The sequence below is a fragment of the Alligator sinensis genome, unplaced genomic scaffold (genome assembly GCF_000455745.1).
Source record: "Alligator sinensis unplaced genomic scaffold, ASM45574v1 scaffold783_1, whole genome shotgun sequence".
In the NCBI taxonomy this organism is placed as follows: Eukaryota; Metazoa; Chordata; order Crocodylia; family Alligatoridae; genus Alligator; species Alligator sinensis.
This window is the reverse complement of record NW_005842197.1, coordinates 736,361-761,401: the sequence shown is the minus strand read 5'-3', so window position 1 is coordinate 761,401 and position 25,041 is coordinate 736,361. Positions and strand designations below refer to the sequence as shown.

The window sequence follows — 25,041 nt, the reverse complement described above, 5'->3', positions numbered from 1 at the left end:
CGCGTCCCGAAGGGCCCAGCCCCGAGCCCCTGCGCTGCAGCTGGCTGGGGGGGTTGCGGCAGCCCCGGGGGCACGGAGCTCCCTCTTACCGAGGGGTTGGGGGTGGAGAGGGGGCGAGGAGTGGGTGCTGTGCCGAGTTCTGGGTCTCTGCAGCCCTTGGAGGGGGTGGTACCTCCCTGGGTCGGGCCCCGGGTCTCAGTGCTCCAGGCTGCAACGCGCTGCCTATGGTCTGGGCGTGGGGATCCGGCCTCCAGAGCTGGGGGCAGCCCTGGCTGTGGCCCCCACCTCTGGCCTGGCCAGAGGGACTGGGGGACACATGGCACTCTGAACTCCCCCCGGGAGCATGGGGGCTGCCTCTTGGCTCTGAGCCTGCAGACGGGCCCAGGCTCACGGAGGGGCTGGGTCTCCGCCAGCCCCCAGCAGGGCTGCATCTCGGAGCACTGCATCGTTGCTGGGTGGGCGATGCAGTCCCCACGCCATCAGGCCTGCTGCTAACCTCTCCGTGCCTCAGTTTCCTCTCAATCCAAAAATGTGCTTCAGCGCAGCAGCGGGGAGCTGTTGCCCTCCCAAAATGGGCTGTCCCAGACTGCTGCTCTGCAGACCCGAGCTACACTCCTTCTGCTCCGTGTGTCAGGGGGGGTCCTCAGGGGAACTGGGTGCTGCAGCCTGGGCTGGGGCTGGGGACTGGGCTGTGCCAATGCTCCTGCTAGCACCAACCTCACAGGGTCCTGGCTGGAGGGTCTTGCCCCTGCGCCCAGGCTCAGACGGACGTTGCACTGGGGGCAAGAAGGGATTTCCTCCCTGCTCAGACTGCTCTGGACCGGGGGGTTTGCCTTCCTCTGCAGCAGGGGCACGGCCAGAGTCTGGGGTCTCCAGAGTGCCTATAAACCCCGCGGCCCCCCTGCCTTCCCTGCAGCAGGGTTGGGGGTGATGCCTGGTGCCATGTCAGGGTGACGGTGCTGTGCTGCTCAAAGGCTGGACACTGGCTGTGTCTGGGCTGGTTGGGACAGAGCTGATCCTGTCTCGGGTCCCTGCCCATCACCCAGCTCTAGGGTTTCTACGTGCTCTTGGCCTCATTTAAGGTCTGGGCTAGGCAGCAAGCCCCGCTGACACATTGCAGGAAGGAATCCAAGGGTTGCATGCAAGCTTAGGTCCAATGCAGGCTTCAGCATCTCAGCTCAGGGTGGAAGGGCTGGGTGGGATAACAGCCCCCAGGAGGCAAAGTCAGCCACCTTCAGGGTTCGGTAGAGCCTGTTCGCCCTGCCCAGCTCAAAGGGCAAGGGGCTAAGGAAGACGGGTTGCAGCTGGCCACAAGACGCAGAAATGAGGTTCACGCAGACCAGAGTGGAGGAGGTGGGAAGAAGAGAAGAGCGAGGGATGCCTGCACAAGCCGTGGAGACAGCCTGTGGGGGCCAGGAGCGCTGCGAGTGGAGGGCAAGCAGGCTGGGGGGGGGGAAGACAAGCTGCAGAGGGCCAGGGGCGCTGGGGGGGGGGGGCAAGGAGGGGGGGGGGGGGGGAAGACAAGCTGCAGAAGGATGCAGGGATCGGGAGCTCGTGGGAGGACATCCCGCCTCAGAAGGGCAGGGGAAGGAAGGAGTTTGGGTCTTGCCAGAGCTGGGACAGAGAGCATGGCACACTGGGACTTTAACCCTGCTTTTGGAGCCTGCTTTTGCTGAGCCAGGTCTTCACTTCTCACCCCTGAACTAGCCCCATAGCAGGGCCCTGCCGCCAGCCTGGTGACACTTCAAATAGCCAGTTCCCCGACACAAGCAGGCTCCCTCCCGAGTCTGGCAAGAGTTACAAACATCCCAGCGCTGCGCTAGCCCCGGCTCCAAGCCCTCATGCTGGGGCCAGTGGCTGCTGAGCTGGTAGCCACGCCTGAAGTGGGGACTGCTGCTTGCCCAGCTGGGCACAGGGGCCCTGTGATACAGGAAAAGGCAAGAGGCCCCAGGGCTCATGCCCCTGACGGGGTTAGCCCAGGTTTAATGCCTCTCACCCTGTGCCTGTTTTCCACCAGGACCCTCAAGGGGCGAGCGCAGCGAAGGGCGAGAGGACGCTGATGCCAGCCCAGGCTGGCAACAAGCTGGCTGCACTCAGGAGAGAGTGCTCCTGCCGAGCCAGGGGGTAGGCTGCAGGGAAGGCTGGCCACCGGCAGGATTGGGCTGGTCTTCGCCCACCCCGGTCTAGGCTGCCTCCCCTCCGGGGACCTGCTCCGTGCCACAGCCGTCTCTGTGCCAGCCCACGCAGCGGCTGAGTGAAGCGCGCTCCTTCTGCTGCGCCGCGTCGCTCCTTGTTACGCCCACGCAGCGCCACAGCAGCCGAGGCCTCGGTGATGCCCGTGCTTATCAGCTGTTCTCGCCTCTCCCCCGCCGCCTGGCTTGGTCTGGCTGCAGGAACGCGGCCCGGCCGTGCCGTTCCCTTGCAGGGCTCCAACCTCCCCCAGAGCCAGCACCGCAGGAGGAGCCAGAAGCGCCGATAGCAGGTGCACTCCCCAGAAGAACTGTGGTACTGTTACGGATGCCAATGCAGGGCAAGCCTAGTTTGACCCTCCAGGGCTGGCTACCTTCTCCCTACACCGGCTACTCAGTGGCCACGGCTGCTGTTTCCAGTTACGGACAGTCACCCACAGCCCGGGTCACCACAGTGCCTAGGGAAGCACCAGCCCCCAGCTCCTGATTGCATCTAGCTGACTCCGAATCGAAGTCAGGGTGACAGGGAGATCCCATCTAGTCCAACCTCCTGCTCCAGGCAGGACCAGCCCCGGGCAAACCATCCCACACAAATCCATCGTCTCATCCGTCACTAAAACTACGGTCAACCCTGTCACAGAGCTGCAAGATAGAGCACCCGCTCCAGCCCCAGGAAAAGCAGGGACGAGGCTGTCAGCATCCTCCTGCTGCGCTCGAGACCCCATGCGGAGGCCGTGTCCCCACTACAGAGGAAGGTAAAATCCCCCCCAGTGCCTACCACTGTGACCAGGAGGGGAAATTCCTTCCTGACCCCAATGCGTCAGTCGGACCCTTAGCAGAGAGCCAAGACCCTCTAGCCAGGACCCTGCAGGGTTGAGTCCAAGCAGGAGCGCTGGCACAGCCCAGTCCCATCCCCAGCCTGGGCTGCAGCAGCACCCCATGCTGGCACATGTAGCACCAGCAAAGCCCAGAAGCCTGGGACATCCCCAGTGTAGAACATGGACATCTCAATGCCTAGATCATCCCTGAGCAAAGCCTGTCCAGCCTCTTCTGGAACACCTACAACGATGGAGGTGGGGGTTTTGCTTTCCTCTATGGCAGGGGTTGTGGCCTCCTCTTGAGTGTATATAAACGACATCTGCAGCAGCAGGACACTGGCGGCTGTGGTCCCCCTGCTTTAGCTGTGGCAGGTTTAGGTGTCACATCTCGTGCTGTGAGAATAGTTGAGAGTAGTTTTGCAAAGAGGCTGAACAACGGCTCGTCTGGGATGGTTTGGACAGGGATGATTCTAGTGCGACAGAGGCCAGGAAAGGTGTGGACTCTATCACTGTTCAAGGAGAGGCTGGGCAGCCACTGGCCAGGGATGATCCAAGCGTAGCAATGCCGGTGCTGTACTGTGGGGATCTCCCAGGTTTCTGGGCTTTGGTGGTTGTGCCCCCATCCCTCCCCACCCCTTTCTGCTCCACGTGTCAGGGAATGTTAAGCCTCCCTATGACCCTTCCTTACCCACAAGCTGTAGAAGCTGCCCCGTTGTTCAGCACGGCTCGCTGCAGTCCCTTGCAGCACAGAACAGTGAGCTAGCAGCATGCCCATTACCCAAGCCCAATGTTTGGAGAGGGGAGAAGGAGCCAGCACACTGAGGAGACAACTGGGAAAGAAAGGATGGCCAGGCCTCAGCTACCCCTGGGGTGGGCAAGTAGACCAGGGAGATGCTGCCAGTCTGGCTGTGCCGCTTCCCACTAAGCAGCAGCTGGGCTGGACTCCGGGTCTGCCTCAGGATCTGTACTCTGCCCCTCTACAGACAGGTTCAGAGCTGCTGCTCTGTAGCAGAGGGAAGACACATGAAGTCTCTCTCCTTTGTTCCCTCCCCCTTGCGCCTGCCCAGCTGAATGCCCAGACAGCTTGGCCCAGGCTTACCAAGCCCCACAGCAGGGGTCAAAGCTACGTGCCTGGCGCCAAAGAGAATTGCCTCTCGAGCAGGCCAAGGGCTCAGCGGCAGGCAGAGGGGACATGGGCCACCACACAGGGAAGTATTCGAAGAGCCAAGGAACATGAAGCCCCTTAGCCAGAACTGGAGAATGAGTGCGCACAGTGCCTGCCGCTGCTGGAAGCAGACGGTCTAGGCTTCCACTGCCAAGGCACCAAGGGGGCTCGGCTAGCACAGCTTAGTCCCTGTTCAGACAAGACACTTGAGAGTTGATAAAAATGACCAGCTCCTGCCCAGGGAAGCAGAGACGGACAGTTCTCCCCTGCTCTGCCCAGCTAGTGTGTCGCAGGGGTTTGCCGGTGCCCGAGCGGGCTGGCCTGGGACAGCGCCACACGAAGGAAGGGGCTGGGGCGGGGTAGAATTTTCTGGGATTTTTATTCTTTTTTTATTCTTTTTGTGGGTTTATACAGGCTAGCGTTGTACCCATTGCTAAAGCTGCTGATTCTGCCATGTACACTAGAACAGAAATTTCTCAGAAATTAAGTCAGTTCCCCTCCTCGCTAAGTCACCGCCTGCCTCCCAAACCAACACCGGTTTGCATCGTATCCTGCTCGCAACACGCACCTCCCCTGTGCAACGTCTGACCGCAGCTACTGTTCTGACTGAGGAATGAAGAAGCCGAGAGTCCATTGAACGGTGGAATTTCCCTGTACAACGTGGCCTGGGTGGGGTTTGGTCCACGGAGGACAGCGCATTACCCGTAGAGGTCATCATCGTTGTCTTCGCTGTACACGTTGCCTCCGCTGCCACCTCCCGTGCCTTGGCTTGGGCCAGCGCCTCCCTGGTTACCGGATGGGAACCTACCAGGGAGGAAGAGAAGAGACTGCTTAGGTTCTTCCTAGAAGCATAGCCCTTACCTCTACCCAAATCCTAGGCTCCGAGCCACAGAACACTATAGTGCCGGCAAGCAAGAGAGACCTGTGCTGCTGCTGATCCTGCTTGCCTCAAGAGCAGAGTCCTGTAGCAGCCTCATCCCAAACAAGCCCCCAGCACAGCCCCTGCCACGGGCACAGTTTAACAGTGCCGGGCCAGCATGGGAAACAAGAGCACTGTAACCAGATTCAACAGTGAGGGGAGACAGGTGGAACAGAATCACTGAACCATAGAAAATTAGGATTGGAAAGGACCGTACAAAGTCATCTAGTCCAATCCCCTGCTCAAAGCAGGACCAGCTCCAACTAATGCCCTCGCCCAAGCCAGGCCCAGCTGAAGAGCAGAGCTACATGCAGCTGTGTCTGAAGCATCCGTCTCTGGGAGCCCTGCTATTTGTCTGCATGCCCTGGACGCCTTTACTCTTACCTGAAGCTGCCGAAGCCACGGCTCTGCTGTAGAGTCTGTGCAAACATCTCGTATTTCCTGATGTCGTTGTCGCTGACGGAGCGGCGAGCGAAGCGCATGGCCTCCTCAAAGTGGTCTCTGCGGATCTCAGGGACAGGGTCATCCTCCTCCACTTCCTGGAACACAGCAAGAATAGAAGCGTGGCTCATCCCCAGCCCAGGCACCTGCTGCAAGCAATGCTTCCTCTCCAGCCTCTCAAGCACCCCTCTCAGGTCAGCACTATGATCCAGGGGAAGGGAGGGACTGGAGAGGGGATGTAGCAGCAGAGAAGAGAACCCCACCCAGGAAGTCAGGGAACAGTCCCCTTGGCAGACATCCTGCCTGGGTCACGGGGGGAAGCCTACCCTGCCCACCGCTGCAAGAACAAAGGCACCATGCTGACCTCATGGGCTGCTCAGAGCGAGGCGTTGCCACCCTGAACAGCATGAACCCAGACAAGCTCAGCATCCCACCCCAGAGGAGCTCAGTCAGCTGCACTCACCATGGCCGAGGGGTTGGTCTGCCTCTCGCGCTCCCGCCGGATCTCGCTCTCGATGGACTCACGGATGGCCAGTTTGCAGGCACGCTGGCAGATCTCTGTCAGGTCAGCTCCGGAAAAACCGTTGGTCATCTTAGCCAGGAACTCCAGATCCACATCCTGCAGAGAACATGGCAGGTCTCCTTCACATGCTACTTTCCCTGGTAAGACCGAGGATCTGCCACAGGTCCTGAAGGCAGCCAGCTGCCTGCCTACAATTGGACTGTGGCTGGAAAGTAAACTCTACCACTTGGCCACCTCCCTGTGCGCCCACTAAACTTGGATCTGCAGCCACAAGACCCTCTGCAGTACCCACTCTGGAGGGAAAGGCAGGCTGCATGGGGGCTCTGTTCAGAGGGCAGCACCAGAGGTTGAATCTGTACCATGTTAATGGCCTCTTACAGCAAAACATCTAGGGCACTGGCTCACGGTGCAATGGTAACACAACAGTCAAGCTCCAGGGGAGCATGGAAGCCCCATTCAGTCCCAGAACGCATCCTCGGAGCAATACCCTGCCCTGCCTTGCTCCAAGGACCTGTCTGCACTCTCAGCAGCAACAATGCTCCTGAATGAACGCCGGAGGACTGCCAAGAACACAGGACCTCTGTGAGTTGAGGGTAAAACAGTGCGAGATCCCAACGAGGGTCTGACATATTTCATGTGCCTGGGGCAGGGATGGCAGCTCTGCTGTCTCCTGCATGATCCTGCGAGGCTATTTCATCAATTATTGTTGTGACTTTTCATTCATCTGCCAGTCCCTCCCCATCACGTCTTCATTTTCTTTTATCAACCATTTTTCTTCAACCTAGATCAGGGGTGCTTAACCCCCCAGGCCACGGCCACAGCCTCCAGCACTGGGTCATCTGGCATGTGGGGCTTCCCACAGGTCCAAAAATTTGGGGGTGGGGGAGTGGTGGCATTGCTCCCTGACTGCCAAATTTCTAGACATGTGGGGAGCCCCGTGGGCTCGATAGCATGGCCCAGAGTGCTCGACCGGGGACACTGAGTGGTGCAGTCAAAACTTGGCATGTAGGGAAGATCCGGGCATGCAGGGCCAGGTGTGGGCAGCACAGGGCCCCAGTGCCCAATCCTGGCATGCAGGGGCCAGACGAGGCTGTGCTGGGCCCAATCCAGGGCACAGACTGGCCCCACGCTGTTCACCTGGCCCCAAGAGCCAAAAGATTCAGCACCGCTGATCCAGATGGATCTCCTTCCCTTTCCCAGACTGCATTGGGTAGGTTTCACTGCTGCTTGGGGCAGAGGCTGCAGCTCTTCAGTGATGGGTTAGGAACAATCAGTCCTTTAATGATGTGCAGCTCATCCCAAGGAGTCAAATTCAAACGTCCTCCCCACCTCCAGTTTCCCTCTCCCCACACCCTTGCCGAGTGTGCCTCCTCCAGGAATCAACAAGAAAACGTCTAGCACAGAGCTCAGAACTTGCCTTGGCAACAGGTGACTTCCTCAGGTTGGCCTTAAGAATAGCAACCCGGGACTTCTCATCAGGCAGGGGGATGTAGATGAGCTGATCCAGGCGGCCAGGACGCAGGATGGCTGGGTCGATGATGTCTGGCCTGTTGGTGGCACCGATGATGAAGACGTTCTTCTTGGTGGACATGCCATCCATTTCGGTCAGGATCTGATTAATGACACGGTCTGCAGCGCCGCCACCGTCTCCAATGTTCCCGCCTCGGGCCTTTGCAATGGAGTCCAGCTCATCGAAGAAGAGCACGCAGGGAGCTGCTTGGCGGGCCTGCAAAGGCAAATGCATATGGTCCCTCAATGCCTTGCACTGCAAGTACCAGAACCATACTAAGCAGCCCCTGACCATAAGGAACATGCCAGGCACACTGGAGTGTTGCTAGGCCTAACAGTGGTGCAGAGCTGCTCTGGGACCTCCCGTGAAGCAGTGGCTAACAAGATACCTCGTGACAGAGCTGTGGGGGACTGAGAGCCTTCCGCAACACTGGGTCCTTATTCCACATCACTACAACATCTGAGCATCTATCGTGCAATAGGCACAGACTCAGGTAGGGCCAGAAGCAAACCAGTTAAAGATGGACTCTTACTGCAGGGAAGCTGGTCCATTCTCTAATGTCAGGATAGCAGCTCCCGCTCACACCAGGCTGTGTGACAACAGTCAGCCAACCCTTGAGCCACAGGCTGGGCGATACTCTGGGGAGCACACACAGGGTCGAGAGCAAAGCCACTTACCTTGTCAAAGATCTCGCGCACATTGGCCTCGGATTCGCCAAACCACATGGTGAGCAGCTCGGGCCCCTTGATGGAGATGAAGTTTGCCTGGCATTCATTGGCAATGGCTTTAGCCAGCAGTGTCTTACCACAGCCAGGGGGCCCATAGAACAGGACCCCTTTGGAGGGAGTCATGCCGAATTTGAGGAATTTGTCTGGGTGCTCCACAGGGTACTAAAGGAGGGAGAAAACTCGGGTGAGTCCTGGCTGTGTAACAAGCCAAGCCAGATCCTGCCCTGGACCCTGCTGGCCAGGAAGTCTAAAAGCTGGTTTCCTTTAGAGTTTTCAAGCCAATGTCTCAGGAAGGTGAAGCATCACTGGGCCCTGGACAACCCTGGAAACTTCTCGGGTATGCACTGCCTGGGTAGCAAGCAGGGCAAGCTTCATGCGCACTGCAGCCTGCTTTTGGGCCACAAGTCTGCCTACAGGGCCACTAAAAACTTAAGAGGGAAAGTGCACTCCACCCTGGCCATCTATTCTGAGACGGCCAGAGTGCCTGAACTGGGAACATCCGCCTGCAAGAGCAGATGGCTCCATCTCACTTCAGACACAACCAATGCTAGAATATGGACTTTAAAGCCAGAGGAGCACAGGCAAGAGATGTCAGGTGCTTTTAACAAGAGGACAGTGACTTTTCCTCAGCATCAGCCTCAGTGACGGTATCCTGCAACTGAGAGCAGTGGCATGTGGGAGATCCTGACTTTGGCACCTCGGGACTGGCACAAAAGTCAGGGACAATATTTTTCACGAGATGCTGGAAAATTCTTGGCGACTCGCCTGCCTGCTCTGCAAACACAGGTACAAAGCTCCTGAATACTTCACATGCCCTGCCAGTCCAAGAGCTGGGAACAGGCACTTGGGACATAACGACTGTGCCTACATTGAGATTCTGCACTCATGTCCACATCAGAGAACACAGCAAGAACCCCAGTGACCCCCTCCAACCAACATCTCTCTCCCTGCCAGCACCCACGACACCTACTGAGAAGCACCAGTCGAGTCAACCAGCTCTGCACAGGCTGAATTGTTACGTGGATAGGAAACTGCAGGAAGTTTAGAGTCAAGTGAAAGGAAGCCAGTAACAGACGAAAACCTGTGGTGGGGGAGTGGCCTGTGGGATTGATCTTTAGTCAGGAGCTATTTTTAGGAAGGTAGAAGCACAGCAGAAAACCAGTTAAAACAGCTCACTGGGACTGCAGGGGCAAGGGTTCAAGCCTCACCTCAGGACTTGTGCCAAAGCCCATCCCCAGCTGTGACCAGGTACTTGGTCATGCAGCCTGGGGACAGCGAGGCAGTCACGCATGCTGCTAGGCACATGTTTCTGCATCACCGAATACAGAAACTGGTGGGTCTTAACCACACTAGCCTGATGGAGCTGCTAAGCTAGTGGGCTATCCAAGCCTGTTTCACTTATTGTTATTTATAGGTAACTTTCTTCCTTCACAGCTGATATAGGGATCTTTGTAGACCCTTTAAATGAGCAATTAAAACAAGGACCTGGTCTGTCTCTCTCTCACACGCGCGCACCTCCCCACCTTACCTGTACGAGCTCCTGGAGTTCTCTCTTGACATCCTCTAGGCCACCAATATCCTCCCAGGTAACTTGGGGCACTTCAACTACTGTCTCCCGCAGAGCTGAGGGGTTGCTCTGGCTCAGAGCCCACTAACACAGACAAAAAGAGGGTTGCGTGAATTCTAGCACACTGCATTCACTGGCTCCAAGCAAGCAATGAGCAGACACAGATTTATCAAGAAGGAAAGCTGAGCATCTCTGTATTACCCTGAAGTCATCCATGGTGACAGCCAAGGAGTTCATTACTTCAGCATCAATGGTTTCGTCTTCCAGGTCTATGAGATCCATTTTCTTCCTGATGGCCTGAAGAGCAGCTTCTGAGCAGAGAGCAGCCAAGTCAGCGCCGACGTGGCCGTGGGTCTCGTTGGCCACCTGAAAGCCAAGCATCAGCCGTGACACAGAAATATAAAAGGGAACCCTTCACAATGGCAGAGTTTGTGCTCATCTTCTAGCCACCAATGCAATCAGTAGGAAATGCCATAGAACAGGCAGGACAGGACAGGACAGGAGCTTTGCTGCTCTCTTGTCAATGAGATGAGCCTGTATCACCCTGTTCAGGAGAGAGTGGCTCTGACAGAAGAGGCAGGAAAGAAATCTAGAACTGGTAAATATGAGTTCTAAAATGACAGCCTTGAAGACTGGAGTGATCTGTTCCCCGGACTGATAGAATGGCCAGTGCGCTTCCCACAAACACCAGCCCCATCCAAACATTCAGATCGCTCCATCTTATGTGGCCCTTCTGATTCTTGGCATCTTATGGGACAGCCAAAATGGTAAAACCCGAGGTTAGTGTCAAGATGCTCCTGGAATCAGGCGACTACAGATTCATTTCATACAGCTCTGGCATGGCCCTCCTCTCACCCACATCCACAGTGGCTCTTGGCCATACCACTGCTGCTAGTGACCAAAGATTCCCCACATACCCCTTCCTGCCCTGCCAAATAATGACTGTCACACCCCAGAACTGCTACAGCTCATCTGTTGCTCATCCACAGGCTCCTGAGTGTCTGTCTGTGCTCGCACAGATACGTTCCCAGGAAACACGTTACTAACCTGCTCCAAATCCACGTCGTCAGCCAGCTTCATGTTCTTCGTGTGGATCTGCAGGATCTCCAGGCGTCCCGTGGCATCAGGGATACCGATATCTACCTCTCTGTCAAAGCGACCTGGGGAGCACAACATGCACACTGACATCTCTGGAACCAGGCAAGTACCAGTTCCTGCCTTCCCTTTCCTCAGCCCCACTGAAGAGCATGCCAGGGCCAGATACCTCTTCCAAGAAACCCAGCACTTGGATACCTACAGCAAGGGATGCTACAGAGAATCCTGGCAATTTGAGAAGGAGGGACTCAGCCAGTCAGGGGAAGTAAGAATATGGGTCTAATTAGACAGAGGACAACAGAACAGAGGGGAATTATGAAACCTAGCAACAGTCCTCTGAAGTCCAACAGCCCAACTTATACGTAGGTGAAGGCAAGTCTTCCCTTTACCCATTTCTTTTATTGCAACCTGTGTATACACAGCACAGGCAGGAAACACACACATACTCAGAAGCAGACTGAAGTCTCAGAACTCTCTGGAGTGTCAATCATGGGGTATCACAGCTGCGCATGCTTAGTGTTACACAGCCTGACAGAAAAGGGCTCTTGATTTGACTGGTACCACTGCAGTAAGAATTAGGGCAAACGCAGGCCCCAATTCCATCCAATCATCAGAACTGCTTGCTCAGCAGGCTAGTTATGCATTTAACTGGCCATCGGCCCATTCAAGTTCCAGCAGTCTGCAATGCAGATTTATACAAGCTGCTCCTCCTAAATGGACATTCATTCTTGGCACCAGGTGAGGAAACCAGGCCTGAAATTCCCCAGCCATGTCCCAGCATTTCATTTTAAGACAGGGCAATTTGAAGGCTACTGCTCTAGTTGGGGCTGGTCCCGCTTTGAGCAGGGGGTTGGACTAGATGTGACATCCCGAGGTCCCTTCCCACCTGAATTTTCTATGTTCTATGATTCTAAATTAAGGATCCATCCTTAAAGTTGCTGCCCAGCCACAGTGGTCTATCAAGCATCCTCAGGGTTTCCGGCTAATACTGTTTGGAAGTAAACAGTCAGGGAAGATGGGCTCACAAAAGAGAGGCCAGGCCCTAACACGGGATTTGCTGTCATTGAGGCATTTGGCAACCTCCTCCATTTATAACCTTCCAGCAGAGATTATGCTATGAAATGCTGGAATAAAGCAGCTGAGTTTGAAGTGAGGCACTGAACAGGTGTGTGAGCAAGCTGGTAAATCACACCCACAACAGCATCTGGCGTTTGAGCTGCTGATCAATCCTTTCGTGCTCCCAACAAGAGAATGTGCAAGCAACAAGCTGTAACAAAGCAACGGACAACAAAAAGGTGCAAGGCCAGTTACCAAATCGCCTGAGGGCTGGGTCAATGCTGTTAGGTCTGTTGGTCGCTGCCATAACAATCACATGTGCTCTCTGTTTCAGGCCATCCATCAGAGTCAGCAGCTGAGACACTATGCGGCGTTCCACCTCTCCATGTGTCTACCAAGAAAAAGAGCAAACGGCAATTACAAGAGACCAGACACAAATGATCCTGCAACACCATCCTGTGTAGCAGCTGCCCTAGAGCAGATGTTAGCAGAATCCTCACGCTCCTTGTGTGCCCATCCAAGTCTGTGATTCTTTCTCACTCTGACTGAAACCCAAGCAGGAGGTTAGGGTGTTGCATTTACACCGCATTCAGATACCAAGTGTCAGCCCAGCTGTCGTTAGCCAGGCACTGCAGAAAGGGGACTCATTTACCTTCTCTCTCTTTGGAGCAATGGCATCCAGTTCGTCAATGAAGATGATGGCAGGAGCGTTCTTTTCAGCTTCTTCAAAGGCTTTCCTCAGGTTGCTCTCAGACTCTCCAGCCAGCTTGCTCATAATCTCAGGACCTGCACGAGAGAAACAAGATGATGTCACTTGGGATAGGAGACAACCAGCCACCGGGACATACAACCAGATCATTCATTCCACTGAAAAAAGGCCAAGACTCATCTGCAAGGATTCTGCACTTTTTTTAAAAACAAACTGGAGATGGTGAAGACCAGGATTTCTCCCTGAATCTGCAGCAACATATCCAAGAAAGCGGCACTGCTTTCAGCCAGGAAAATCCCAAACCAGCTAACTACGCTCTATTTGAATAAGAGATAGTAACTTTCCTTTCTCCTTGATGTCTCCCTCTCCCCTCTTCTGGACTCCCTGTGATGGCACTGATTAGAAGAAAAGTGACCAACCTACAAGGTAGAAGGCAGGGTAGATTTGCATCTTATAAATGAACTGAATCAGAGCTGCCTACACCTTCAAGGCAACAGCTCGTGATAGCCTGCTTTCTGCACATCCGCTCTTAGCGTCTGACAAAGTGAGCTGATGCTCACAAAAGTTTACGCACTTCTGATTCAGTTAGCTTATAAGGTGCAAATCTACCTTGCCTTCTGCCCAACTGCAGACTAACATGGCTACTTACTGCTCTAGACATAATACTACAAGGTCAAGAAATTGATGGGAGAAGAAGAGGAATCAAACATGGGTGTTTTCCAACCGCATGATTTGCACAACAAAGGTCAGGTTCCTTTTCTTTAGGCTCCTAAAACAAACGAGTTTCTAAAACGCATCTTCCTTTGTGCACTGAGCAGACTTCAACAAGGACAGCCCTCTTGTAAACACCTGAATCCCAGAAGGCTGTTGTTCCCCTGAGAAGGGGAGGGAAGGAGACAAGATCTCCTGCAACAGCGGAAAGTGTTACAGACTCGCAGTTCGGGTTCTACCACGACAGCAGGGCTGCAATGGATCCCCAAGACAGAATGTCCTTCAGAGATCGCCAAGAATTTCCTGGTTAAAACAAAGGAACTGGCAGCTGCGAGTGGAGGCAGATACAGCGTGCAGGCAGGTGCCAAGCATGCCTCACTTTTACTGCTCTCTCAGTGCACCCTCCTATCCTGCAGCAGCACCCCGCTCCGTGTTTGGGACTCACAAAGCCATCACCCACTAAGCAGGACAGAACAGCAGCAACATGCCTCTAGGGCAGTGGCTCTCAACCTAGATGACTCTAGACCAGTGGTTCCCAGCCTTTTTGGTACCATGACCCATTTGTAAACATCTCTGGCCAGTCCCGACCCAGTAAATAGTTTAAGTAGAAAACAGCCCCCTGGCCCTGCCAGTGCCCCTCACTCCTGACCTGCTGCCCCCCGCCCCCCAGTATGTGGGGCAGGGAGTGGGTGTGTGGGGTATGGGGAGCCTGAAGCAGCCCCTTGCAGGCTGGAACTCTGCCAGCCTGCAAGGGAAAACCCAGTTTCTCATGGTTTTCTCCTTTAAAAGAGAATCCAGTTTTAAAGTTTGTTCATGACTTTCGTATATTCTTCTGACCCGCTTTTCGGTCACGACTCACGGGTTGAAAAATACTGCTCTAGGCACTCCCTTGGAAAATGCCAGCTCTTAGTTTTCACTCTTTTTTGACTACAGAAACACGACAGAGTAGCCTTTCTGCTGCAAAGAAATCAGAAAGATCACAACTATGGATTTCAAACAGAAAGCTCTGGGTTTATCTTGTGAATCTTGTTTGCAAACCTAATGGTGCTAACACCGTGCGACACCCCGGAAAAGATCTAAAGGCACCCTAGAGTGCCATGGCAGCTTGGTTGAGAATCACTGCAATAGAGAAAGGGCTGGTGCTGTGCCCAGATATCCCCTCAGCACCTAGACTGGGTAGGTTTATCACATGTACCCAAAGGATTTTAAAGTTTAAATATTCTGGCCCTTAAAAAGAAGTTAAGTGCAGACTCAGACTGGGGCTGTTTCCCCCACATTGCCCCTCACACAGCATGGCACCTTCTCCTGCTCTCACTCTCAGGACAATTTGAAGTAATCTGAGATCTGTGAAAAAGCTACTGTCCTAAACCCAAGGAAGAGATGAGACTGAGCAAAGAGAAAGATCTGACCATTACCAAGACATCGCTGGATATAAACCATGCACCACAGCCCATGCAGATATGGGCCTTTGGTGATCACGTTAAGGGGTTTAAATTAGAAGTTTTGCCCCTTTCATTAGTGCATGAAGCTCTAATTACAGCCCTGGGGAAAGCGCCTCCTAGTGGAAGTTGAGTGAAGCAAGAACAACTCCCCGCATCGAGAACAAACTCGGAGAACAGCCAGACAGTGACTTATAAACACCTCCTGAATGCCACCGCTAGCAGAAGCTAGGGCTCCCTCCAGACGTGTTCCAGAGCTGGGTGTCTGAGTCCCAACCCTCCCACACTTGCTACCAACACCATCAGGCAGACGGAAAAAAAACTGGACTCATGGATGGAGAGTTGGGTGCCCTCAATCCAAACAGTCTGACAATTCTTATCCACAAGATTTTAGACCACTCTAAGCTGACACTCCTGAGATTTCCAGCTGAGAAGCCTCCAGAGATATGTCTGAAACAGGTAAGAAAACACTTCAGCTGAGGTGGGTCTACTCTGCTGAGGGCACTTCACAAGCAGCTTCAATGCCTCCTGTTACCCAGAGCCAGATGGATGTTTCCTGTGACCAGCATAAAGGAGTTTTTGGGCGTAAGACATTCCTGCCACTTACCATTGATCAGGAAGAAGAAAGCTCCGGTTTCATTGGCCACTGCACGAGCAATCAGGGTTTTACCAGTGCCAGGGGGACCATACAGCAGTATCCCACGGGGAGGCTGAGGGCAAGAAGGGGCTGGGTTAGTAAGCTAATTTTAAACTTAGAACCTGAAGGGTATTTGGAGAATGCTTCAGAGCTCTGATGCAAGCTCGTGCAACAGTAATGGGCCGTCATCAGCACTCCTAAAATCCTTCAAAACTAGGGCTGGAAGGATGTTAACGCTGCACAGAAACAAAAGGCTGCCCACTAGTTAGCTGGGCTCTTCAAAGCAAAGCACTGCCCTTCCAACCAGTCCACAGAGGGACAAGCACTGGGCCACAAGCTACAGTTCCAGCTTGTTATTGTGTCAGAAACCCTAGGGTCCTGCAGAGGATGCCCTGAACCCCCACAAGCAGCACGAAAGGTCACAGACTACCCACTCACTGAGCCTACTGGCAGGACCAAAGAAGAGACTGGCAGTACAAAGCGAGTCACCAGACATACGGAGCTAGCAACATATTTACCTTCACACCAATGGCCTTGAAGAGAGCAGGGTGTCTGAGAGGAAGCTCTACCATCTCCTTGATCTGAGCTAGCTGCTTCCTGCAGCCTCCAATGTCATCGTAGCCCACTTCATTCAATGACTCCTCCTCATCCTGCCAGGAGGGAAAATAATTAGTGCCTAAGGGAAACAAGAGTTGTTCAGTCTCCATAGCCAGCCAGGCCCCAGGAATCCCCAGTGAGACTAGAGCTGTGGTTCTCAACCTTTTTAGACTCAGGGCACCCCTCCATAACGTCTGTGAATTGAGCAGCACCCTATTTCTAAAACTAGCTTGTTTATTCTCCCAGCTCAGCCAAAGCGTACGCTCAAGAGGAGGGCAGAGAAAGGGCTTCAAGGACGTCTTCAAGACCAACTTGAAAAAATGCAACTTCCACATCAACTTGTGAGAGACTATCGCCTGGGACCATCCCAAATGGAGGAAGAGTTTGTTGCAAGGATCTCAGTACTTTGAAGCCTCACAATGACAACAGGACGGAAAAGTGGGAGTGGTAGAAACAGCATGTCGTGGACCAAATCAGGAATCCAGATGCTATCCACCCCACGCAGAAACATGTGCTTGAGTTGCAGAAGAACCTGTCAATCCTGGATCGGCCGTCAGCCACCTTCGGACCCACAGATAAGGCAAGCATGGGAGACAATCATCCTCAACCACGAAGGACTGCCAATGACAATTTCTAAAATTAGCTTATGTATTACAGTGTTTACCTCCCCAGCCCCTCTGCAAGAAGAGGGGTAAATGGCCAGGCCTGTACTCATCTCGTACCGCACAACACCCTTGAAAGGACTGGCATCTCAGAGTGCCCCCTCACCCTGGCTGAGAATCACTGGACTAAAGGCTTACCAGAGAAATAAGATTGGGGCACTCAAGGGCTCCCAGCTCCAAGACTCCCTCTCTGACTTTGTCCAAGTCAGTGTCTCTGACTGCAGAACAGGGAGGGCCGGCACCCACCTACCCAACATGGGCAGTGCAAGGGCCAACTACTGAGACTGGCTTCAAGAGGAAAATGCCCTGCTAAGTAGCATTCGGCCCAAACACCCAACTCCCTGAACAGGCACCTCCTCAGTGCAGGGGTCAGAGGCGACTCGCACCCTTCATTTCATCACTCACCATGGATGCTGCTACCAACCTGGCGCAGAACAGCAGAAGACTGAGAAGCCAACTCCAGCTTTAACTGCCCTGCCCCACCAGCTCACTTCCCTTCCCCAGACATAGATCTGTACATAAAGCCCCCGGCCTTCCCACACTTAGAACACAGTCCCGACCCGAGGTGTACGTTGCTTCAGTGGGCCACAGAGGTAGTTGCCAGAGGCAGCATCAAGACAGGAATTGGCTGAACACTTAGATTTTATACCATCACCCTGTCCTCTACCATGCTGCCATGAGCCCCAGCACAGATGTGCCCAGGGACCTCACCTACCCACATGCTGGCGAGGCCTCTCCAGAATCATCGCCAGGGATTGCTCTCAAGCAGGCTGAAGACCATGATCTCGAGAGCAGTCACTGACAAATACCCTGGAATAGTTTTGCCAGCTGGTTTCCAGGTCTGGAGTGTGCAAGCAGGAACATTCATGCTGGGCCACACTGCTTCTGTGCTGCAGACAAACCCGTGGTGCGAACACAACACAAGCATCACCGAGTCTCACAGCTGGAACATTTGCAGCAAGGATTATTCTGGGATTATTCCTGCCTGGCAGAGCACAAAGATCAGCTCTGCACCAAGTACAGGCCAAGTGGGTCCACAGTACAACGTCAAAGCAAAGCGAGGCCTAACAACACACTTTACTGCTGGAGGCAGATGTCCAAACAATTCCAAAACTTCAGGTAACTTTTTAAGCATTGGTGGGAAGGCACCTATTAATTCTGCCTCTCTCATTGCCTGTTTGGCCTCCCTAAGCAGGTGATCATTGCTAACTTTCATGAGAGTAGGCTCATGCCAAGGATCAGCTACTATTCAAGGAGTATGACACAGCACTCAGTGCCTTGGCTAGCAGGCAATTAGCTCCTTATTTGCAACATCTTACTAATTCTCACACACTTGTGGAAGGCAAAGACACCAAATACTGCTGATGAGTACAGCCAGCTGTGACTAACACCCCTCAGCCCACTGTTCAGAAACCACACACTGTTGATGGCATCATCGCAAGTCTCTGTACTTAGCCCTCCTTATTTATCATATTTGGACATCTATGCAGCAGACAGCTGAGCGAGTGAGTGAACATGGGCACTATCAAGAGTGAATGCTCACACTCCAAATTCTCAGTGCCTGCAATGGTGCTTGCCTGATGAAAGCCAGGTCCACCTGCCTACCACCTTCATACTTGCTACCCTCTATGCTGAAATGCCAAGACGTTCAGGAGTGACTTGAGATTCTGAGAATCTTGGACTTTGGATGCCCAACTCAAAAGGGGGCCAATTACAGAAAGTGCTGAGCATGCCAAAGATCAGGCCCCTTCCAAAGTACCTCAAGTTTGGAACTTAAAAATATTTTTTTGAAGTCTTTTCTTAAGGTCCATAATTTGTTTCTTTCCCCAAGAGGAAGAGAGGGCAATCTGGCCATTCAAATTGGGTGTGCCGTGTGCTATGGGCAACTAGAAGTTTTGAACCAGAAGATCTATTAAGCACTGCCACGTGCATGGTCATTATCAGATGTGCCACAGTAAAGTGCAGAATCTCACGGCAAACTTAACCATATAAACACCACCTCCCTATAGAAAGGAGAAGATCAAGGAAGAACATGCCCCTAGCAGCTTATGCCCCCAAACTGGATTTATCAATAGCCACTGAATGTGCTCACAGCTCCCCAGGGTTCCTCCGTGAACAGGTTTTCTGCTGCAGAAAGGATAAGTGGGAAGGATCTTATGCCACGACTCAGCTCACCTCTCGTTTGATGGGCTCCCCTTCACAATGGATCACGGTATCTGGAGCCACTATGCAATAAGGGCTGGGGTCTGTCTCCACCACTTTGAACTCCACTGCACGCATCCCTCCACGCACCAGGAAGATGTCCCCTGTAAGAAGTACCACGCCTCAGTACCACATAGCAGCCAGTAAGCACAGTGTCAACCCTCACACCACCCCCACCAGCACCAGTCCCAGGGAGGGCACACAGGACAGAGGTTGCTTAAACCAGAAAGCACAAAGGAACCTGTAGCTACCAGTTGCCAATGCTGTGTTGATTCCAAATGCAGCATGCTCCACAGCTGTCACAGCTCCAATCTGCCTCCTGCTTGGTTAATGTTCCCATAATTTGGAGCAGGAACATGGTGAAAGGCAGAGGAGAGAAGCATTTTCTGCTTAGAAGATGCCAAAACCCCCCGTCCAGATGAGGTCCAGGTAGAGTCTGCACCCTGATTTCTGTGTGATGGCAGACTGTAGCCTGCCAGCTCCCAAGGTGAAGACTACAGATCCCCAGCACAGCTACCTGGCCGTGCAAGATCCAACTTGGGAACTAAAGGATGGGCAGCCACAAGAGGAAATAAGGGACAGCTGCATCAAGACTGAAAGCATCAACACAACTGATGGCCAGTGGAAAGCTGAAGAGAAGCCAACATATTTGGCTTCAAAAACCATCTGAAAGGAGCTGACTCCATCTAAGGGCCAGGATCCAACCCCCCAAAAAGGCTGGACTCTTCCTGGAGGGAGCCAACCCAACCAATGCACCCTATAACTTTTGACCCTGGCGGCAATACAAGTGACTACCGAAAGTTGAGGTTCAGGTGTGGAAGTGCATCCTTACTACCACCCTCCTGCCTACCCATTTCCCTAGGCCACCATCTCATCCTCCTTTACTGTCAACACCAAGGGCATAGGTATACAAGGTTTGCAAAATAGGATGTGAATTTACAGCAGGGTAGCTACTCTGTGGTAAATGCCAGTGTGCACGCTCTTCCTCTGTGCTAAATGCAAGGTAGCTACTCCATTCATTGAGGAAAAAGCTCCCTGCATGAAGTAAGAGCATGCCCACTGGCATTTACCACGGAGGAACTGATGTGCTATAACCCCAGCCTACCTCTCATGAGCAAGCATAAGCAGGCATGCCTTCAGCACGTGAGAGAAGACAGCCTCTGGATCTTCTCTCCTTCCTCACCACCAACCAGGGAAAAGGAAACTCCTGGCCAGAAAAGGGAACTTTCCTGCTTCACAAATGGACGTTCGGCTTAGCTGTATGCAGTGCTTATTGCATTAAACCTAACTGGCCAGATTCCTTGGTAGGGGGGTATTCTCCTCTCCACTTCCCTGGCCTGGACTCTTCATCGATTCTAAGGCCACAAGAGACCATGGAGATAGTCTAACCTGACTCCTGAGCAGCGCAGGCAACACGGTGTCTGGAATCCATTCTGGCGTAGCCAGAGAAGATCCAAAGACACCCAACCCTGACTGAAATTTCCCTTGATGGAGAGCGTCCCCTACGGCATTAGCATCCCCTACAGATGGAGAGTCCCCTGGTGAGTTCATTCAACCATGACAGCCCTTCACTTAACAAGTGCACACCTTATTACTAGTCTGACTCGTTTAATCTCAACCCTCTGCTACTGGATCCAGTTATACTTTGTTCTGTTAAAGTGAAGAGCCATCTATTTATCAAATTTTTATCCTGCCAGTGGCATTTATAGATTTCATGACACATGAAAGCCATGTCATGATTCCCCTGGCTCTTCAACGAACCTTCTTCAAATTATCAAGTGTAGATACTAGATCTGGATACCATATCAAAAACCAAACAGAGTAAGAAAACCTGCTTGCATGATACCCCTGTTCATACATCTAAGGACCACATCAGATGCCTCAGCCAAAGCTTCACATTGGCAGCTCATGTCAACCTCAGCTCCACTGTGACCTCTACATCTTTAAGAATTATTTTTCCCAGGGCGGAGGCCCCGCTCTCTGAAGCAGGGCTTCCATTTCTTGCTCCGAGAGGCATGACTTTATATTTAGTTATACTGAAACATCCTGGTTTTTAACATGCAACTTACAAGGGCTCATGACCTCACTGCATTTATCTACCACTCCCCAAGTCTCTGGGTCATCCAAACTTTTGAGGTTATGCTTTCTTCCAGGTCATTAACAAGCAAAGGGCCAAGAACCAGTCTCTGGGGGACCTCACTAGAAAAACACTGACTCCATTAATGAGTCCACTGAACTCTATTAGTTTCCCAGTATTTAATGCATGGCATATGGATTTCATGTCTGAATTGAGATGTCACATGGTTCCAAGACAAATGCTTGAGGCAAGTCTATTCCACCAACACTATTCCCTTCCACAACCAAATCTGTAACCCCCAAAACAGTATGTTAGCCTGACAAGACTTTCCTGCCCACCTCACTTCATATTTTTTATGATCCTCTCCTGCCCTGGGCATCAGCAGTTGGACAACAGCACACACACTGTAACTGAGGGCATAACTCGTGGAAACCAGATAAGAAATTGCACACCTAGTCACAGAGATGCCCCTCAGAGTCACATCCCACCCCCTCTACATATGTATACAACCAGGCAGGCTTTCTGGCATTAGAGCTTTTCTCCTTGCTGTCAGTCTCACTCCTTTTTTGCCCCCAGGATGTTAGCAGCATGGGCCATTACCTTTTCTGATCGGTCTATATGCTTCCAGGAAGTATGGCTTAAGGTAGACCTCAAACAGATTTCCTGTGATCCCCTCTACTGTGTCGTCGATTGGCAGCACATGGATGCGTTTGCCGTACTTCACATCTGGGCAAGGCTGGATGCTGAAATGCAAGCAGACTGGTAAGCTATACTGCTTGTTTTACCTGCAGGGCTTGGGAAGGACCTTTGAGGCCTTGAACCAGACACAAGTACAACAAAGGGACCGACCCCAAGGCCCTGGTGAGAACTATGGGCGACACGGGAGGAGAGAACTGTGCCAACACGGAGGACCACGTCGCCCTTCCCATTTTTGCCTCCACAAGCTCTGGCTTTCACTTTGCTCCCTTTCCTCCACTCCTTGCCACCTTTAGTACCTTGTAGAGGTGCACCTATATATTGGTCCATATCGTATCGGCACCAATAAAAGGAAAATTGACGTTATCAGCAATCAGCTTTTTTTGGCTGATGTGCCCGATAATGTTGCCAACAAATGCCATGTGCACGTGCACACGCGCAGCATACATGCAGACAAGAACACACCTTGGCAGCTTGGAGAGCAGTATCTGGCCAGGAAGTATGTGGAGGGGAAGGGGCAGATTGAGGTCCCCACAGTGAGGGAATGGGGCTGGGGCCGGGGCTGCCCAGCTGGGGCCAGAGCACTACTTCAGCTGTTGCACCCCCCCCCCAGGTGAGGCATGGGGGGTACATGCCCCCCAGATCCATGTGGGGCAAAGGCAGGCTGCACCCGCCTCTTCCTGACGATGGGGATGGGCCAGGGCTGCATTAGGGGCGGGCAGCGGCGCTGAGAGGAGGGGGTATGGCAAATTTCAGGGTGGCTGTAGCCCTCCCTGTAGCCCCCTCTTGCGTCGCCGCTGCCCACCTCAAACGTAGCTCTGGCCCAGCCCCTGTACCGGGAAGACACTGGCAGCGCCCTGGGCCTATCTTCGCCCCATGCACAGATCTGGGGGGCACATGTTCCCCATACCTCCCCTGGGGTGCATGCAGCAGCAGGAGCCCCCCCACACCAAACTGCCTGTGGCTCCATCCCACACCTCACCCCACTCTGACTGTGCAGCACCTGCCCCAACCCCATTCCCTCGCTCACCGCAGGGGGCCTCGATCTGCCCCCATCATGCCCCTTCCCCCCAAACAGACTGACCAGCTAGACACTGTTCTCCAAGCTGCCAGGCTGCATATAGGCAATTGGATTGGTATCAGCTGATATAGCTGGTTAATAACTGGCCATTGCTATCGGCCCTAAAAAAATATCTTTATCAGTGCACCCCTAGAACCTTGACTGTTGGGAGAGCCGAGCTTCTTGCTCTTCCTCCACAGGCTCCTTCCCAAGCAGCAGACTAAAGGTATCTGATCCCATCCCTAGTTATCCATTTGTGCATGCTGAGCAAGGGATACTCAACCAGCTACTGTGCGTCCACAGCAGCAACAGACCAGATTATAAAGGAGCAAAGAATGGGGCTGATGGAAACTCCTCCCCTCCTCATCCCCCGCTCCAATACCAGAGAGTTGAGTCCCCGCTGCTAACCTTGGCAAAAGCATCTGCAGCGCTGTGAAACCAAGATCCTAGTTTCTAGTAATCAGCTAGTAACCAGATACTTAACAATCTGACTTAGAGGGAAGCTCACAGATAGAACATTAGTGTTTGCCCGAGCCTTTCCAAACCTTGCTGTACTCTACATTCTTAATGTTCTTTACCAAATATTTGATAGCTTCTCGTACTCACTTAACCTCTATTTTAGAGAGGATTTAAGCTGAATAGTGAAAGAAAAGATCAAGTGCCTCAGAGGAAGAAAAAATGTAGAGACAGTGAATCAGGAAATGAACAATGCATGAATCAAGATTACAGCAGAGGCAAGGCTATAGTAAGACATGCAACAAGCAATTTACAAGCAAAGGAAATCAGCAAGGAAAAATCTGAGTCATAGAGAAGTAAGACTGGAAGGGACCTCCAGAGGTCACCTTGTCCAACCCCTGCCTGAGGCAGGATCAGCCCTGTCCAAACCTCGAGACCAAGGAGGATTCAAAGCTGCCACACAGTTAAGGACAAAGCATCAAGTAGAGTCACTGCACAGGGCCTAAGGTGGTACTAAATGGTCTAACACAACAGATTAGCTGTCAAGACACAGAAGATTTGGAAGTTTAGGAGATGAACGAACTGATGGGGAAGGCACTGGCTTTTGAAAAAGTGCCAAACCATGATCACCCTTCTCCAACTGCACTGTTCTGACCTTGCTGTAACTGCACTGTTCTGACCATGACAAACTCCTATTTCCTCTGCCCCGTGAACTTCAGAGGACATTTGTTTGCAGAGCTTGAGAAATACTCAAGACTTCATGCCTGAAAATCCTGTGAAAGCAGCAGGAGTTTCAAGGTTCCCTCAAACATTTCTAAAGGGAATTAGGAACACTGAAGTAGCAGCAGCCGCCAACAGCCTGCAGAGCACGTTGCTGTGCTTCCAGCTCTCTGGTCAACATCGGATTGCTGCCTATGCTACATGGCATTGTGCTTCTCTGGCCCACTTTGCAAGTCAAGCATCAGGGCTTCCACAGCATCTCTGCCAGAGTTACAACCCCTTCAATTAAAACTGGAATGAACTTGATATCTTGACATATTTTCACCATTACATTAATTTGTTTTACATGTGCACCAGCTTTGAAAATGAGAACAGATTAGCAGTTGCTTTCACTTTCATTTCACGGGTGCTTCTATTGCTGAATAGCATGTACAAGCTCAGGGCTTGAACTACAGACTTTGTAAAGGAAATGATGACATTTGCAAACCACTCCTCAGTGAACAATCATTAAGATTTTTATAAATGATTAGACTGTTTAAAACCTGGTGTGGTGTGATGTGATGGTTAACCTTTAAATTTTAGAAGAGAAATTTCCTGTGGGGGGTGCGTTTTCAAACCATGTAAGTGGTATGATTTGTGTTCCCAAGCCATGTATACAAGTTTCAAAAATGGAAGATACCAGCTGCATTATACAGATCTGAAGAGCCAGCAGCGTGGTTTAAAGTCAACCAAATTAAAACCCCAGCCACAGGATGTGCTCTAAGAGACCCTGTGTACTTACTGAAGCCTCACCCTCGGTTACTGACCAAATTAGCACGAAGCCAGCTAAACAAACTGCTTAGCTAATGCATGAGGATTCACCAAGCTGGCAAAGGAGCCCTCACCTGATCACATCACCCAGGCGCACTCGCAGGTTGTTGCGAACCACCCTATTCATGCGAATCTTCTCATCTGAGCAGGTATCATCTGACAGGACAATGCAGACTGCCTCTCTCCTCTTCTTTCCTTTTAACAAAACAGTGTCTCCTCTGAACAGCTGCAATTCATCCATTTTTGCCTGTGAA

At 52.5% G+C, this 25,041-nt stretch overlaps 2 protein-coding genes across 2 annotated transcripts in view; one reads left to right on the top strand and one right to left on the bottom strand.

The window, feature by feature from the left end:
• The window catches only part of LOC102369478, a 4,994-nt gene extending 2,934 nt beyond the window's left edge, over positions 1-2,060 (top strand). Inside the window, exon 5 of the mRNA XM_006026563.1 lies at positions 2,018-2,060. Within this exon, the coding sequence (XP_006026625.1) occupies positions 2,018-2,060 (43 nt within the window). The remainder of the gene's footprint in view (positions 1-2,017) is intronic.
• A 2,472-nt stretch (positions 2,061-4,532) lies between these two features.
• The window catches only part of VCP (valosin containing protein), a 21,071-nt gene continuing 562 nt past the window's right edge, over positions 4,533-25,041 (bottom strand). The window contains exons 2-16 of the mRNA XM_025207496.1: positions 24,862-25,034; positions 21,646-21,788; positions 18,942-19,072; positions 16,026-16,157; positions 15,478-15,580; positions 12,664-12,797; positions 12,267-12,402; positions 10,908-11,020; positions 10,062-10,226; positions 9,822-9,944; positions 8,243-8,455; positions 7,473-7,781; positions 5,996-6,151; positions 5,476-5,630; positions 4,533-4,976 (exon numbers count right to left, since the gene is read on the bottom strand). Coding sequence (XP_025063281.1) covers positions 4,871-4,976; positions 5,476-5,630; positions 5,996-6,151; positions 7,473-7,781; positions 8,243-8,455; positions 9,822-9,944; positions 10,062-10,226; positions 10,908-11,020; positions 12,267-12,402; positions 12,664-12,797; positions 15,478-15,580; positions 16,026-16,157; positions 18,942-19,072; positions 21,646-21,788; positions 24,862-25,028 — 2,286 coding nt within the window. The 5' untranslated portion in view covers positions 25,029-25,034 and the 3' untranslated portion in view covers positions 4,533-4,870. The remainder of the gene's footprint in view (positions 4,977-5,475; positions 5,631-5,995; positions 6,152-7,472; positions 7,782-8,242; positions 8,456-9,821; positions 9,945-10,061; positions 10,227-10,907; positions 11,021-12,266; positions 12,403-12,663; positions 12,798-15,477; positions 15,581-16,025; positions 16,158-18,941; positions 19,073-21,645; positions 21,789-24,861; positions 25,035-25,041) is intronic.